The sequence below is a fragment of the Peromyscus eremicus genome, chromosome 12, assembly GCF_949786415.1.
Source record: "Peromyscus eremicus chromosome 12, PerEre_H2_v1, whole genome shotgun sequence".
Classification (NCBI taxonomy): domain Eukaryota; kingdom Metazoa; phylum Chordata; class Mammalia; order Rodentia; family Cricetidae; genus Peromyscus; species Peromyscus eremicus.
In genome coordinates, this window is record NC_081428.1 from 76,501,929 (window position 1) to 76,516,966 (window position 15,038).

Below are 15,038 nucleotides of genomic sequence, written 5' to 3' on the forward strand. Positions count from 1 at the left end.
CAGAGTAAGTTCCAGGCCAACCAGAGCAACACAGTGTGACCTTTTCTCAAAAACCAAACATATATAATATCAATCCTTCCCAAGTTGCCCCATAGTAATACAGGTTAAGCATCCATAATTCAAAAATACAAATTCCAAAATCGGAAATTTACTGAGTAACTGACAGGACACCCCAAGTGGAAAGTTGCATACTTGATCTCATGTATTGAATTATAGTCAAAAGCCAGGCACACTAAAAGCATTGTATAAATTTCCTTCAGTCCTTATGTACATGGTTGTATACCAAGCACCACTGAATTCATGTTTAGACTTTGTTCCCATATCTAAAATAACTCATTATAGGTATGCAAATGGTCTGAAATCTAAAATACATTTTTATCTAAAACAACCCCAAATAAGGGATACTAAACCTGTTTTGCCTTCATATGTGTCTGATTTATCTCAGTTAACAGATGTCATCTAAGCTCACCAATGTTGCTACAAATGTCAGAATTCCTTTCTTTTTAAGGGATGAATAGTATTGATCACATATATAACATTTTATCTGCCCATTCATTCGAGTCTAAACACCTAGGTTGCTTCAACATCTTGCTATGATGAATATTCTGCAATAACAGGGGTGTCATGGTTGTTGACAACTTGGCACAAAACTAGACATAACTGGGAAGAGAAAAAAATCTCAATTTAAGAACTGGATTCATCAGACTGTGCATTCTGGGCATGTCTGTGGGGCATTTTCTTAATTGATGAGAGGGAGGTCAAGCCCACTCTAGGGGGTGCCATTCCTAAGCACGTGAACGTGGACTGTATAAGAAAGGTAGTCAATAAGCCAGGGAAACAACCCATTAAGTAGCATTTCTCAGTGGTTTCTGCTTCAGGCTCCTTCCTTGAATTCCTGCCTTGACTCCTCTTCCTCTCCCAAGTTGCCTTTGTTCAGTTTTTTTCACAGCAACAAAAAGCAAAGCAAACAAGGACAACAGGAGTACAGAAAAATCTTCATCACACTGATTCAATTTGTTTGCATACATACCCAGATGTATATTTGCTGGGTTATATATAGGGTAGTTCTATTTTGGGGTGTTTTTTTGGTCTTTTGGGTTTTTGATTTTATTTTATTTTATTTAGAAACCTTAATTTGTAACAAAGCACATAAATGACCAAAAGTACAAATCTTTAGTAGACTTCCAAGAAATGCAAATTAAAATCCCAATGAGGAGCTGGAAAAATGGCTCCATGATTAAGAGTATTCACTCACTGCTCTTTCAAAGGACCAGAGTTTGGTTTCCAGCACCCATGTTGGGTGGCTCACTATTTCCTATAACTCCAACTCCAGGAGACCCGATGACCTCTTCTGGCCTCCATGAGCACCCACAGGCATGTGTACACATATATATACTCACACAAATAATTAAATAAATGTTTTTTTAACAAAAAAAAACTCAATGAAATATTACTTCAGACTGTTAAAGCAGCCATTGTAAAAGCATGCTAAGGATCACTTACCTCAGTGGCCTAGTATTAGTCTGGCATATATAAAGTTACCAGCATATATGTTTTCCCGTACCACCAAAATAAAAGAAAACAATACTGAACTTACTGGTCTTGAGGACTCCCAAAAACACATTCATTGCATTCACTAGCATCTTGACAAATACCCAACAAATCATACCAAGGCAAACCACAATCAAAATGCTTAAAACCAGCAATAAAAAAAATCTTAAAAGATCAAGAATGAGGCTACTTCAGGCTTGTTGACAATAACTGGAAAAATAGTTGTTTTGGTTTGGTTTGGTTTGGTTTGGTTTGGTTTGGTTTGGTTTGGTTTGGTTTTTTGAGACAGGGTTTCTCTGTGTCGTTTTGGTGCCTGTCCTGGATCTCGCTCTGTAGCCCAGGCTGGCCCTGAGCTCACAGAGATTCGCCTGACTCTGCCTCCCGAGTGCTGAGATTAAAGGCATGGACCACCACCGCCCGGCTCTCCCTGAAGTTTTTACCTGCAGTCTGTCACAGCTACAAAACAATAACTAGCACAGATGGTGAGGGGAGACCCCAAGGTAACAACATCCACAACTAGTGAGAACATTATATTCAAACTAGAGTGGCTAGGAGGTTTTGGGCTAGAGAGTTCTAAGAAAATAGAAGAGATAAAATCCCTATGATGTCTAAACAGCTTAACAACAGAAACAAACAACAGTGACAAATTAATTATTAGCATTAAATTAGGTTAAGCAAAAAAAATAATAGTACGCCAAAGGAAAACAAAAAAAAGCTATGAAAGAAATAATAGTGCCTTTGGTCATCAATATTATCGATGTGAAAATGTTAAATACTAGTCACAAACCTCACTATATCTGTACTGGGAGACTACAAGGGCAGCACAAGGAACAGAGATGGATGGATGTGAGCTCAGTGCAGGAGATCCTGTCACTTTAGAGATGAGCATGAAGAACAAAATCCTCTAGCCAGAGTTAAAATGGCTGCCCCTGAGAAGGTGGGGAGCTGAAGTGACTGACTGCCCCTGAGAAGGTGGGGAGTTGAAGTGACTGCCCCTGAGAAGGTGAGGAGTTGAAGTGACTGCCCCTGAGAAGGTGGGGAGTTGAAGTGACTGCCCCTGAGAAGGTGGGGAGTTGAAGTGACTGACTGACTGCCCCTGAGAAGGTGGGGAGTTGAAGTGACCGCCCTGAGAAGGTGGGGTTAAGGGAGAGAAATGCTACCCTCACCCAGTGTCATAAGGAGAACAGAAGAGTTCACACAATTATTCTTACCTCAGGGGGCTCACAGAGCCTGTCATCGTTTGTAAAAGAACGACCGCTTGCACAAGAAGCACAATCCGAGATGTCCACGGCCCCCTCACCATCGTCCCATTCACTGGGCCCTCCAGGATCTTCCATGTCACTGTTGATCTCCCAGTCAATAAACTGTAATTCATCTAAAAAAATACAATTTTTTAACTTTGTTAATTTTATAGCCTCTAATATTTATTTTGTAAAACTTACTCTCAATGGTGGATGCACGCATAGCACTGGGTGATTTTTATAAATACACCAAGTGAACACTGTACTCCTACTCTCACCTCTGGTCACTATGCCTCCCAATTCTCACCCCCACCTCAAATATAAGTGAACTACTGTTATTCATTTGTTTTTTAATCCTTGTAGTTTCTCCAGCACGTTTAAGAAAATGAGATACATACTATTTCTCCTTTCTTACATATCTTGACGTTTCTTTAATTAAGATAATGAAGAGATCCCTCATCAATAACAGCTATCTCATTCTTCTACATAATTCAGTAGTCTAGCGTATCAACAAACCATGGTTTATTTATAGAGTCCATTGTTAGAAATAACTTTTTCAAGGCTAGAGAGAAGGCTCAGTAGTTAGAAGTAATGACTGCTCTTGCAGAGAACCCAGGTTCAATTCCTGGAACCCACACAGTTTTTAAAAAGTCTGCAATTCCTGTTCCAAGTGGATCCAATGCTCTCTTCTGGCTTCTAAGGGTACTGCATGCATGTGGTGCACAAACATGCATGAAGGCAAAACATCCATATAAATAAAATAAAAATAAATCTGAAAAAAATAAATTTTTGAAATTAAAAGAAATAACATCTTCAAGTATCTCCACACAAGAATTTTTTCCAGAAGTATCTTTCATAATAAGGAATTAAACTAATTTAGATTCATTTTACCTCATAATCTCATTACAACTTTAGCAAATTTTTAAGACAGATATATTATGCACATGTATTACATGACTAAATGTACTAAATCTAATCTGCTATGCCTAAATAACTGAAAGCAGTTATCACAGATGGACTGAACTGTGAGGCACAATACATAACATAAATCTTTCCTATAGTTCAAAGTACAAATACTCAAAGAGCTAAGATAATGGATCTATTTACATCTCACTTAATGGAAGGGCATAGACTCTCTTCTTCCACTAAAGTGAAGGAATAGTTCATTCAAAATGTGCCAGATTTAGTACCTGGCTGGAACTTAAAATGTTAAAGAAAAAAAATAATAGTAAAGTTAAATACAGAAGAGGCTGGAGAGATGGCTCAGCCATTAAAAGCACTTGCTGCCCTTACAGAGAAATCAGGCTGTTCCCAGCATCCACACAGTAGCTTACAACTCTGTAACTCAAGTTCCAGATACACTCTTCTGACCTCCACAGGCACCAGGCACTCACGTGGTACAGTTACATACATGCAGGCATTCATATACACACAAAATAAAATAACAAATAAAACATGGGGCAAAATTTTAAATAACTTTTTAATAAAGCTGGGCATAGTAGAATACACTTTTAATCCCAGCACTTAGGAGGCAGAGGCAGATGGATCTCTGTGAGTTCCAGGACAGCCAGGGCTGTTACACAGAGACCCTGTCTTGAAAAACTAAATTAATTACTTAATTAATTTTATTAAATAGATAAATAAATAAATGAATAGCTTTTTTAGTCTGGTAAGGTCTGAGAAGATACGGTAAAAGTCCACTATACTAATTACAAAAAACTAGAGGTTAAATCACCAGTGAAAAAGTAGACCTTTACTTCTCATGACGAAGCCAGGCAGGGTAGTGCACAACAAACTCTCTGAGCTGCTGCGTTATCACAGCAGGAAGTCGTAGTGAGCTAAAGAAGAGCACACACAACACACCTGAGGAGCACCCATCACAAACTCTGGTTTTCACTCAACAGAATGAGTGTCTTAGAAGGATCTGTCATACCAATCTAGATGTCAACAGTCACAATAAAGAAATGGAAGAGAGACAACAGTATTTACTTTGAGTAACCCACAAAAAAACAACATTGCAATGTGGTTAGTGAAATTAAGTGATACACCAGAAACAAAATGGGAATTCTGTTACTAACCATAGTAATCCCATTCACTTTACAAATGATGACTGGGTCTTTAATAAACTAAGGGGCTTTGTAAAAGTTCTAAAAGACTAAATTATCTGGGTATATGTTCATGTTTAAGGGCGGGGTGGGGGGCACACGTGTGTACATGTGAGTACGTGCATGTGCAGACCAGAGTCAAGGTGGGTGTTGTTCCTCAGGCACTGCCCTACATATTTTCTGAGATTGAGTCTCTCACTCACCTGTAATTTATTAAGAAAGCAAGGCCTTCCTGCCACTGAGCCCCTGGGATCCACCGAGCTGCCTCCCTAATGTTGAGATTCATGCACCGCCATGCCTGGTTTCTGTTTTATTTTCCTTTGTTTATAGGGTTTCACAGTACAGCCTTGGCTGATCTGGAACCTGCTATGGAGACCAGGTGGCCTTGGACTCACAGATCCTCCCAAGTGCTGGGATTAAAAGTGTGTCACCACACCAGGGCTTATGACTTTAAAACCACAGGTTCTGGGTGTTGAACTCAAATCTTGTTTACCAATTGAACTACCTCCTCAAGCCCAAAAAGAGGAATTTTTAAGAAAAGAAAAAAAATATTTTGACAATTTTAACTTAGAGTTCTTCCTTCTTAAACCCAATTCTGGATCCTGTAATCAAGACACTCTAATCCTAGGTCTGGGATATTATTTGTAAAGGAAATGAAGAAAGGTTTGGTAACCAGTATACAATTAAACAGAGGCATCCCTAGGTCTGAATTATCAACTGGAGCACTTACAAATGTGCCTCTCTTCACATGACCTGTTATAACGTGACCTTTTATAAGTCCCAATCATCTAATAAAATGAAGAGATTTCTTAGCTCATGAGATAAGAGTATATATAAAAAGAACTAACATACTTAGCACCCAGCTTCGTATCTTAAACAAAATAAAATCACAATAACTGTAGCATTTGTCATTCATTAAAGGTTTAAAAAAAATTAGAAGACTAGGAAGAGAGAACTGAAAAATGGAGATAGCCCAGCAACCACGTGCATGACTTCAAATACTCCAAAGGATCATTTACTCTTTACTACCTGAGGATTAACTTTATAAGAAAAGTCAGTAAGATGTTAAATAATCTCATTTTTTAAGTATTCTAGTTTCTAATTCATCGGCTAGTATGTAAGGATGCACATACACTTCTGTGTACGTGTATGTAGAGGCCAGAAGTCAGTGTCAGGTATCTTCTGATATCACTTTCAACCTTACATGTTGAGACAGGATCTCTTCGTAAGTGGATGATTTGATGGCCTGGCTGGTTAGTATGCACTAGTGATCTTCCTTTCTCTTCCATACCAGTGCTGATACACACTGTACTCAGCTTTTTTCTTTTTACATGGCTACTAGGGATCGAGATCAGGTCCTCACACCTGTGCAGCAACATTTTTGTGATGTAGTCATTTCCCCAACCCCTAATTTTTTGTTTTCTGGGACAAGATATCAATAAGGAACCAAGCATGGGTTGGAACTCCAGATGTAAGCCAAGCTGGCTTTGAACTCACAACTATCTTACTTCTCAGTCCCTTAAGTGCAATGTTAGTTCATTTCAAATAATTAGCCCAGAGCATGTTTCCATTTACAAATAGAATGTTAGAACCTACTGAATATCATTTTCAGTAGAAGAGGGCAGCCACGTTTTAAACAGCAGTTTTATTAAAATATAATTAATATAAAGCACAATTTTTAATATTGAAATCCTGTTCTAAATCATGTAAAAAATTAGCCAAGAGTCTTATCACAGTGAGTTTCAGTCAACAAGACCAAATTACTAACGTAAGAATTATCAGCTTTTTTAATTTACACACAATGTAAAATACTACCCTATCAGATAACTACTAAAATGTCAGTGGTAGTTGCCAGAATGGCACTCAAAGTGGTCAATGGATTTTAAGCACTTTCCAGAGACGTCTGAGCAAACCTAACTTTGCTAGAATAACTAAAATGAACTATCAGAGTTAAAAGCAACAAGCCTATTTTGAAAGCAATAGTGCTAATTTTGAGAAGTTTTGTTTTAATATAAACACAATACACTATAAAGTATCATCAGAACTGAAACTTACTACTAAGTTACACTTCTACAACATACTGATTGTTGTAATATTTGTTCATTAATAACAAATTAGCCAGGAAGAAGCATGGGTGTGGCATTGCATAGGAATTAGGAGAACCGGCTTGGCATTAAAAAGTAAAAAGAGAATACCAACTAAATCTGAGAGAATCAAACCTAACATATTAAGTACAATAAAACAGAAAGAAAAAAGGAAACACATGAAGGAGAGGCCACATAATGTAGAGGGAAGTTTCTCTGTGTCCCATCAGGCCTCACGGTCAGAATGAATCTCTCCCACCCGCGGTCCCACAGCCACTTATAAAATAATTACACAGAGGCTTATATTTATTACAAAGTGTATGGCCTATGGCTTCAGCTTCTTGCTAGCTAGCTACCTCTTTCATCTTAAATTAACCCATTCCTATTAATCTATATGTTGCCACGTGGCCGTGGCGTTACCCATCTTGCTGCTCCTTCGGCAGCAGGCTGGTGTCTCCCCCAACTTCACCCTTCATCTCCCTATATCTCTGCTTGGATTTCCTGCCTAGCTGTAAGCTTTCTTGCCATAGGCTAAAACAGCTTTATTTATTACCCAATGGGAGCCACACAACATACAGAAAGACATCCAACAGCAACATAGTGGTACAGGTTTGTAATCTCAGTACTTGAGAGGCAAACTGTAAACCACAAGTTTAATTGTAATAGGTGACTAACTACTAACATTTCTTTATTATCTTAAATAGTTTGTAATAATAACTTTCAAGGACTAGCAATTTTGCATTACATTGTTAAATAATATGTATAGGTACAATACATTGAACAAGACTAGAAATGTATGTACAGTATGTTCAACAGTAGTATATTCTAACAAAAATAATCTCAACTTTGTATCAGCATACAAAGGTTCATAGCAATGTAAAGTATTTTAAACAAGTAGTTGCTTTTTAAAAGTAGACTGAATAATCTATCCTTTTATACCCTATTATAGTTTCTCCTGAAATTTTTGTTCTCTCTTCTATAGCTGCTCTATCATCCAGAGCAGTATGGTTTCTTACAATAGGCATTAGGTTCTTTAATTGCTCTGGGAAGGAGTTTCCTCCATGATAGGAAATGATTGAACCAAATTTGACATTGGGGCCTACAAGAGGCTCCCCAAGGCATTTCCCAATGTCAAAGGGTTAACTTGACTGTTCCTTGTAGATCTAAATTCATAAATCCAATGTCTGCCTTTGCCACACCTTCTGCATACTCCAGAAGGGAGGGGTCCTCTGATCAGATTATTCCTGGATAAAACAATATTTCTAGGAACGCCCTGTTTACACTCCCTTTTTAGATGACCTTGTTTACTAAATTGAAACATTTGACATTTTGATTTTTCTTCAAACCTCTGAAAATCACCTCTCTTATCCAAGGATCATCATAGTTATGAGATTCAATATTGATTGTATCTCAGATCATTCCTCCACAGGTGTTGATCTTGCCTTTAACAGGCTAATTACCCTTTTGTATTATGCATTAGCATTTTCAAAAGCCAGAGATGCAGTTATTATCTGTCTAGCTTCTGAAGTCAATCTTTGTAAGAAATCAGTGAAGGTTTCTTTGGGGCCCTGTATGACTTTAGTAAATGACTCAATTTTCTTTCCTATTTCTTCAATTCTGTCCCAAGCATTCAAGGCTCGCGTGTGGCATAAAGAGAGGGTGTGGTTATCATATAGAGATTGCCTTTCTACATTAGCATTTTTAATGTGGGAAAAATTCTCTCTTTTAACTAATTTCTCCCTTTAAGAGTTCGAAATTGTCTCACCAAATCTGCCAACGATAACGATTCAGATGACGGTGAAGCGTGGGGCTAACTGTTCTACATAGAACAGTCAAAGCCCTAGCAGTTTTCAAGGCAGTTACCTAGTATGGCAGCATCCCAAGGAGGGGTCCAGGGAAACCCACAACCCACCAGAAGAGAAGAAGTCAAAGAGCCAGCCCTCTCCACAGGAGGAATGTGCGAAAGCATCTAATTCCTACAGTTTTTAGAGCCCAAAAGCCTACAGAGTTTGCAGCAGATATGTTGCAACAGAAAAATCCCAACTCACTCAGAGGCTTGAGGAAAAGAAGGGAAAACCTTAGCCAGCAGGGTAGTTACTCCAGTCCTGTGCAGCTGCGGCCTGTGCTGGTGGCTGTAAAGCCACAGGCAAGCAGCTTTTCATGAATTTGTGCCCCAAAAGTTGGACGCCAAATGTGGCACCAATTCTAATTGGTCTTAATAATAAAATCCCGAGCCAGATACTGGGATAAACGCTGAAAGATCAGAGAGACAAAGGAGCAAGCCACAACCACTGCTTACCTCCCCTGACTCCTCAGCCTGAAAGGGGGCTGAACTCCTGTCTCCGCCCACCTCTCTCCACTCAGCCATATCACTTCCTGTTTCTCGGATTAGATAACCCTCCCTAGTGCTGGGATTAGAGGCATATGCCTCCCAAGTACTGGGATCAAAGGCATGAGATCCCAAGTACTAGTATTAAAGGTATGTGCCATCACTGTCCTGCTTCTATGGTTAACTAGTGGCTTAGCTCCATACTCTGATCTCCAGGCAAGCTTTATTTGTTAGAGCACAAAGTATCACCACAGCAAACACAAGAGGGTTTCAGATTCAAGGCAAGCTCAGGCTACACCCACTCTATCTCAAAATATAAAATGAGAAAACAAAATAAGAAGCCACTATAACATCTATTTCTTTAAGTTGTTATGAGAAATACATAAGGAAATATACAGAGGATATAACTCAGTAAAGTCATAATTCATAATAAATATATAAAACGAATATAAGTTTCCACTACTACTGAACCTTATATTTAACAGAAACTGGACTTCTTACAAAACTAGGAACTTACCTTCAGTGGCTCCATCTTCTGGACATGAAATCATCCTGCTACAAAACCTGTCTGCTACATAGCCACGTCCATCTCTCTGTAATTGAGGGAGGGTCTTATCTTCGTCTGAGAAATCACTTCCACTCGAACTCCATGTGATATCCGCCACCTCACTGGGACTCTCACCTGCTGTTTCTGCTACAGAAGAAAAGACAAATATCAGCTGACAGTTGTTATTTATCTGAATGAGATTTTATACATATTAATTAGACAAAGCCACAATCACAAAAACTCTAAAGACAATGAAAACAATGTTGTGGTACATCTTCTTACACAATGTTCCATGAGCAGTCCCACACAGATTCTCTGAATTAAAGCCAAGAACAACAGCTGGAGTTCAAATAAGTTATAAGAGACAAATTAAAACAGAAAGAGATAAGGAAACAGTCATGGACATAGGCCTCAGACCCTAAACATTGTTTACAGAAATATGTTCCTTACTTATATTTTCCAGCTCTCATAAAAAAATTTGTTCCTCAACATTCTAAATAAATGTGGCTGGGTTTTGTTGTTTGCTTGATTCTTATTTTGGAGGGTGGGGGCTGTGGTGGTGGTGGTTGTTGTTTGAAATTTTAGCTTGGAATTCCTACCAATAGGCTACTTTAAACTCATTTTAGGAGCTGCTATTTTAAAAATGAACCAATTCTAGAAAATGCTTTACATACCTTTTCCCATTGACCTCTTTCCTAAGCCTTTTATGTCTCTATCTTGGCTTAACTAAAGCCATATTATAAATAGAATACACTGGTACAAACTCTTTGAGCCTTTCAGAATATACTGTGTATCATCCATATAATAAAAAACATTATGAGTCAAATACGTTCTGGTCTGAGAAAATCATCTCAAAAGAACCTCCTGTAATTAAATGCAAGTAGCAATTTATTTAATATTTAGTTTTCTCCCAAAACTGAATATACAACTCCAGAAAAATACATAAACTACATTTATTTTAAAAAGCACACCTTTTTCCATATATTATATTTTAAAAATTAAACACAAATTGATACAAATATAAGAGCATTTGGCACTAGTAAAAAGAAATACATAATTCTGCACTACTAGTAGATATTTCAAAAAGACTTCTGCCAGTTTATTGTATAAGACAGTGTTTTATAAATTTTAAAGGGACATTTTTGCATAGGAAAAAAACACAGGCTATGGAAATAGCTCAATCGTTAGAGGGTTTGTCTAGAGTGCATGAAACCCTGAGTTCAAACCCTCAGCATTCTCTAATAGAGCACAGTGGTGCATTCCTGCTTTCCTAGCATTCGGGAGGTAGAGGTAAGAGGATCAGCCTCAGTTACACAACAAGTTCAACATCAGCCTGAGTTACATGAGACATCTCAAAAGAGGGGAAAAGAAAAGAAACCTGTGAAGGGAAATGAAATGATAATATGGCTTAGAATGTTTAGTCTCTGGATCATATAGTTACTCCAGCACACAGAATTGTGGGCAAGCACACACACAGCTCTTTATGCCATCAGACACAATAGCAACTGTCGGCATTAATGGAGTACCTTGGAAGTAGGAATTTTACCTATCTTCCTAGCTCACTTAATACAATGACCAAGAAAACCCTCAATCTTAGGCCTATTTCCCAGATGCAGAATCTGAGATTTGAGCATTTAGCTTGTTTTCCCAAGATCAGTGAAGACTGAAAGACCTCTTCTAATCCATCTCCATAGAGATGGGAAGATGATAGTAACCTGTTATATATACCCACTCTTCCCCATTACAACCAACTCTAATTTTACTAGCAACAATATGCACAAATAAAAATCCCTACCTTCATCACACCATCTTTAGTGGAGATAACTGGTAATCTATGTGACAGGTTCTAGCCAAGGTCCTACAAAATGTCTATCTTCCCAAAGAAAGCAAAGTTCATTGGATAAAAGCCAACATTCTCCTCAAGAATTTGACCTAAAATACCAAACTATCACCTTTCACCCAACAGAACCAATCCCATATTAACATTACAGAGCTCAAAATAGCTGGACTCTGGATGTCTTACTGCAAGAGAAAACATCAGTCCCTTTTTTGTAAACAGAGCTTCCTTGTATTTGTAGTTAGAAAGTATCTATAACTAATAATGCACCAAGCAAAAAAATTGCAGTTTGTAGCAATGGTTCCTATAGTGTAAGTCATATATTTATTTTTCATGTGAATATTTTTATGGTATCACAATTCAAACCAGACCATTTGGTTCCTCAATTATGCACTATTAAGTTCTAAACTTGAGCTATCCTATTAGATCAGTGGTTCTCAATCTTCCTAATACTGTGACCCTTTAATACAGTTCTTCATGTTGTGGTGACCTTCAACCATAAAATTATTTTCACTACTACTTCGTAACTGTAATTTTGCTATTTATGAATCATAATGTAAATATCTTTTTTCCAATGGTCTTAGGTAATCCCATAAAAGGCAGTTGATTCTGTTGTTAAAGTAAACCTAGTAAGGACACCAAAATGTTAGTAGTCCCCAGTAAGACAAAGAAGAACAGCATAGACTATGACAGAGATGAAAAACAAGTTCTCAAACATACCTTTTACATTGCCAACCCTGAATATACAAACTATCCAAACTGTGCGATATGGTGATACTTTATTTGTGCTGAAATGTGATTTTATTTGTATGTTAATAAATAAAGTTGCCTGGAAGTCAGAGCTAATAGCAAGCCATTTAGAAGAAGTCTGGCAGTGGTAACACATGCCCTTAATCCAATCACATGGCAGGCAGATCTCTGTGTGTTCAAGGACATAGCCAGCTTGGTGACACACACCTTTAATCCAAGTACCAACCATAGAGACCTGGAGGTCTGTATAGACAGGCAGTGACGAAGAAGTCATGTGGTTGGGTTTACAACCAATGAGAAGGCAGAACAGAAAGTCAATAAAAATACAGACACACAGGAAGTAGGTCTTTCTCAGGGGAAGGACGGCAGTGGCTGGTAAGTAAAGGCTATTCCCTAGTGCTCTGACCTCTTGGGCTTTTAACCCTTTATTTGGCTCTGTGTTTCTTATTTAATAAGACTGTTTAGAATTACATCTACAGTGCGACATCATAAAAGGATGAAAAAAAAATCACAGAAAAATAGCCTTAAGCCTCATCTGTCAATAAATCAACATATTAGGGGTTAGGACTTTAGTTCAGCAGTAGAATGCTTGCCTATAAATCTAAAGACTCCAAAGTTATGGTCTCTAAAAAAGGGGTAAAATAATTTAAATAAATAAATAAATAAATAATAAATAAATAAATAAATAAATAAATAAATAGATAAACACAATATTGTTACCTTTCTTTGGACTTGGAGATAATTCCAGGGACTTTCCAGTAATAGCTGTCTTTTCACTTCCTAATGACTGTAGGCAAAATAATAATAAAAATAATTTAACATATGATTCATGTGAAAAAAGGATAAACACCAGTACTATTTTGTAAAATATTCAGTAATAAATTATACCCTCCTTGATGTATTCTTCTGCTTTTCTTTTTAATATTCACCAATTGAGTATTCCTAAAACATGTAGTCCTTACAGACACACAAATTATTTTCATATTTTTCTAGACTCTAAGCTGAGTTGTTGAAACATTTCACATAATAGTCAATGTTAATGATTTCTCATATATATGACTGACCATTCATTACTACCTATAACTATATTATCTTTAGTTTATAAAAGCATTCCTCTGTAATTTATAAGATATATAAAAATTAACTGGAATTGAACTGACATTCCATAAATATAATCCTTATAAATAGTAGTATTCTCAATAATTTCATACCTGTCAGCATTCTCGGTGTGCATTCTTCATTTTCAAACAAGTAGAAACTCTACAAAGACTATGGAGGGAAATACTAACTTGACCCAACTATTAAAGGAACTCAAGACATGAAAAAGAAAAGCAGTGCTTTGAAAAATAACAGAATTCCAAAGAAACTAGGTACAATAGCTAGATACCTGGGTTCTTCTGCAATCATGAAAACAATTTTATAGCCCTCCTACCAGGGTCTCAGAAGTGTCCTGAAATCCTTCTCCACACTTGAGCCATGCTTTAGAGAGAGAGGCAGCTGCTTCCACTGTCTTCAAATTTGTTCTTCTCGACTGCTGTGGCCTCTCTTCTAGAAAGGATGGGTGCTCTACACGCCAATTCCTTTTCCTCTGCAGAAGTGATTATTAAAGAAAGAAAGAAAACCAACTTGTTATAAAAATTAACAATTTAGAACCCAGGAATGGTTATAATAAAAACATAGCTTTTGAATGTTATCTGAATCTTCACATGGATATAGCAACCAGATAGCAAAACCAAAAACCCACTGATAACTGGTCAACAAACGTCAGAGTGAGGCCAAAACATCAACAATCCTATAATGAGCATAGTAAAAAATGCCTTTTAGACGTGTACAAGCAGCTTAGTCAAGAACCTCACTACACCCAAGGCTGCACCTGATAACAAGAATTCAGTGACGTCACTAACACAAGATAAGCAGGCATAGTCCTAGAACCCCATGATGTCCATTGGACAGTATATAAGCAGAGACTAAGAACAATGTTGTGGAGAGATGCCACTTTGATCTGCCCTGCAGCTGGAGAGTCTCCTCCAAGATCCTGACCCTCGAATCAGAGACTTCTGTTAGAAACTGGACCTGACCTTCAGCTAAGATACATCGCACAGGTAAGCAGCCTTGGGAAGATAGGCTTAGGACCGTAATTAGGAATTTAGAGTATGGACTTAGCATGATAACCCTCAGCATAACAAAATATAACTTTTGTTATACTAACTGCGCATATCTACCTTCTTGCAGTTGGTGTAGTCAGCAAGATCTTGGACAATCCTTAGAAAAGGTGAAATGAATGTGGCTTCCTGCTATTCCAAGGACATCCCCAGTCTCACCCCAGGGAGAAGGGTGAATTCCTTCCTGACTGCAGGACTTCCCTTCACAAAGGCACAGGCTTCTGCCTTAAGACCAGGTAGGTAGCAGAAAGATGGTAGCAGGAAGGAAAAAATGTAGCAGGAACTAACTCCCACAAAGGCAAGGGCAGGAGCAGTTCTCTCAGTTACTTGAGAGACTGGATAGCCAAGAGAATAGTAAGAAGGGCAGATCTTATTTGAAAAGCTGGCAAATCAGGCCTACTCTACCAGCAACCTAAATTTGTACTTCAGAAA

At 37.8% G+C, this 15,038-nt stretch overlaps 1 protein-coding gene across 1 annotated transcript in view; it reads right to left on the reverse strand.

The window, feature by feature from the left end:
• Spidr (scaffold protein involved in DNA repair) overlaps positions 1-15,038 on the reverse strand; it is a 300,139-nt gene that overhangs the window by 260,959 nt on the left and 24,142 nt on the right. The window contains exons 2-5 of the mRNA XM_059276854.1: positions 13,877-14,032; positions 13,165-13,231; positions 9,828-10,004; positions 2,763-2,926 (exon numbers count right to left, since the gene is read on the reverse strand). Coding sequence (XP_059132837.1) covers positions 2,763-2,926; positions 9,828-10,004; positions 13,165-13,231; positions 13,877-14,032 — 564 coding nt within the window. The remainder of the gene's footprint in view (positions 1-2,762; positions 2,927-9,827; positions 10,005-13,164; positions 13,232-13,876; positions 14,033-15,038) is intronic.